We start from the raw sequence: 2,762 nt of genomic DNA, 5'->3' as shown, positions 1-2,762 counted from the left end.
GAAGATTTACTGCCCTTTTTCTCCGATTTCGAAAAGATTGATGATTTCAAAGAAGCAATATGCGAAGCGCTAAGAGTGAGGAATCTAGAAGGTTTAATTTATAATTATATCTAATTTTTTTTATTACCTAGGATTACAACCAAAAAATTCTTGAACTTAAACACGAAATGGATGAGTGTGACAAACAAGCCATGCGTGTGCTCAAAGACTTGCAAAATTGTCGTGCGCGTAGTATTCGTATAAACGCGCAAGAGACTTGCAACCTTTGCGAAACATTTCTCTTGGTAAAGCCATTCTTCGTTTTTGTCTGTGGTCACAAATTTCATAGTGATTGTATAGAAAAACAAATTTTACCTACATTAAGCAGAGATCAAAGCCACCAACTAGCCACGCTTAAACAACAACTGGAAACACTATTGACTCAAAGTATGCCAATGGATAACGACGCAGCAGTTGTGCAAATTCAACGCGCTGAAATAAAAACCGAAATCGAGAATATAATTGCTGCTGATTGTTATTTTTGTGGTGTAATGATTGAAATGATCGATCAACCATTCGTCTCCGATTGGGATCAGGTCAATGTCGATTGGGATTAAAGCGTATTTAAGGAGGGTATCGATTAACATAATGTATTAAAAATATATATTAAGATTAAACTCATACATGCATACTATGTGAGTAGGTTAAGCTTGCAATAAACATAGCCATTATATTTTTACACCTAATTATTCTTACTCAAAACTCCACTGCTAATTTGTAACTGTTGAAAACTGTATTGAATTGTGTATATGTATGTATATCATATAAAACGCAGATATAGACATATGTAGCTAATAAAAAAAGTTAAAACCTGAATTAAATGTTACTCTACTCTTGTAAGCTCTTGGGGAAGACCATTTTTTAATTCCTCGTTATAATCTTTAGACTCTCAGACAATTGCAGTTAATTTAAACATAATTATAAGAAATTTCTCTTTCGAATGAAAAAAGTTCTTTTAATTTTAATCTCACTTTATTTTAATCTTACTTTTAATAAAAAATGAAAATTACTTTATGCTTACTGTTCGCGTTAATATTTTTGCGTCTTAACTTTTGAATACATTAACATAAACAAAAACTAAGAACAATACGCATGAATAAAAAGCAAGTAATGTTATATACAAACAGCTTTTTAGAAATATTGTGCCCAATTGCGTTAAATGTTCCCTAGCAACCCATATAATACCTAAAGGTCAGTCGATTATTTGCAGGTTTAGCTCATTTGATACAAACGAAATCGCCGTCTTCAAAACTGCTTGTTGAATGCTTGCGTTGTTCATTATCAACGGCAGCAATAGTGCCAAATCGGATATTTCGAATTGAGCAACTGCATTGTTGACATGTCGCACTAACTGCTCTTGTTGTCGATCCGTTAAATCATTTAACAATACATCAGCTAACGGTCGGAAGGTGCCTTCAACAAGAAAAAAATTAAAGATTAAAGTCCACTTATTTAAGAAAGTTGGGTAGCTTATCAGCACGCGCTTATTGTGCTTAAATTATACATATGATTCATCTAACAATTAAACTTTATTTAAGCGCATGGTATACGAAGAAAAGTTCCAACTTACCACTAGTCATTTTATATGCCATCAAGCCACCGGCGGTACTACCAACAACTAAACCTAAAGGACCAAGCAATAATCCCCCTGCAAAAGCACTCGCTGCACAAACTAAAACAAAAAATTTATGGCGCAAATTTTTCTAGTATAATGAAATCCCTTATTAGCATCCAAATACTACACATACCCATAGCTCCTTTTCCAGCCTGTTTCGCGGTCACTCGTACATTGCGCTGATTGGCAATTATAGAAATTGCCTCCATTAATTCTCGTGCATCAATAGGCATTTTATTATAACTTTACTAAAAAACAATTTTGTAAGAATTACGTGTATTTACCAAAAAAATTGTTTATAATTAGATATCAACAGTAGAGCTGGAAAAATATCGATGGCACTATCTATAGTATCGATGGTTTGCCTTTTATTGCCACTATCGATAGTGTCGTTCGTTTGTTGTTTCGTCTGTAATTACTAAACGACTTTAGTGTATTATCGCCAAAGTGAACTGAGCCGTTTTCTTTCTGTATTGTACCGAACTGTTGAAGCAATAAACGAAAATAATTAGTAACGTACAATATCGTTTATTTTTAATCATATAAAATTCGCCCTCGGTAATCTGTAATTATAAAATAATCACAGATTAAACAGATAACTTTTCGGTGTCTAGACTAGTTTTATCGATTATTTGCGAAGAAGAAGAGAAATGCCCAATGTAAAAATAAAAAACAAAAATTGACGCTAGCAACGAAAAGAGGTTTGTAAAGGTATTTTTAAACAAATATTAAGTTGAAATACATATATTAAAATTGCTTAATATAGCAGAGAAAAGTGATCACGGTGGCACATAGAAGGAAGTAAACTTTTGCTAGAGATTTGAAAATAAAGATGAGATGTGTCAAAAAAGATTTCATTTCACACAGCAGATTGGCAAAACTGGCTCACCATAGTAAAAATATCATTCACCAGCGTTCCCCACAGAACTTCCCTGCAAGAACAGTGACTATCATTTGACAAATCATTTGATGGGCAAGACTGATGGAGATTTCTGTCACTGGCTACCTACAAGTTTCTATCAAATTCTAAAGGGCAGTGTGAAAAATCTGATGGAAACTTACGTGTACGTGTGATGCTTCATCTCCTTCTGGCATATACGTTTTGGCA

General features: G+C 33.5%; 2 protein-coding genes across 2 annotated transcripts in view; one reads left to right on the top strand and one right to left on the bottom strand.

The window, feature by feature from the left end:
* LOC118733824 (vacuolar protein sorting-associated protein 18 homolog) overlaps window positions 1-809 on the top strand; it is a 12,044-nt gene extending 11,235 nt beyond the window's left edge. Inside the window, 2 exon segments of the mRNA XM_036463407.1 lie at window positions 5-75; window positions 132-809. Coding sequence (XP_036319300.1) covers window positions 5-75; window positions 132-596 — 536 coding nt within the window. The 3' untranslated portion in view covers window positions 597-809.
* A 222-nt stretch (window positions 810-1,031) lies between these two features.
* LOC118733829 (protein C19orf12 homolog) lies at window positions 1,032-2,120 on the bottom strand. Its single transcript, XM_036463413.1, has 3 exons — window positions 1,788-2,120; window positions 1,610-1,711; window positions 1,032-1,452 (listed from the first exon to the last, which is right to left on the bottom strand). The coding sequence occupies exons 1-3, from the start codon at window positions 1,885-1,887 to the stop codon at window positions 1,232-1,234; spliced, it is 423 nt and encodes a 140-aa protein (XP_036319306.1). The 5' UTR covers window positions 1,888-2,120; the 3' UTR covers window positions 1,032-1,231.
* Window positions 2,121-2,762: the final 642 nt, after the last annotated feature.

The sequence above is a fragment of the Rhagoletis pomonella genome, unplaced genomic scaffold (genome assembly GCF_013731165.1).
Source record: "Rhagoletis pomonella isolate Grant_MI unplaced genomic scaffold, Rhpom_1.0 Rhpom_scaffold_00002, whole genome shotgun sequence".
NCBI lineage: Eukaryota > Metazoa > Arthropoda > Insecta > Diptera > Tephritidae > Rhagoletis > Rhagoletis pomonella.
The sequence above is the reverse complement of the archived record's forward strand: the minus strand, read 5'-3'. Positions and strand labels throughout refer to the sequence as shown.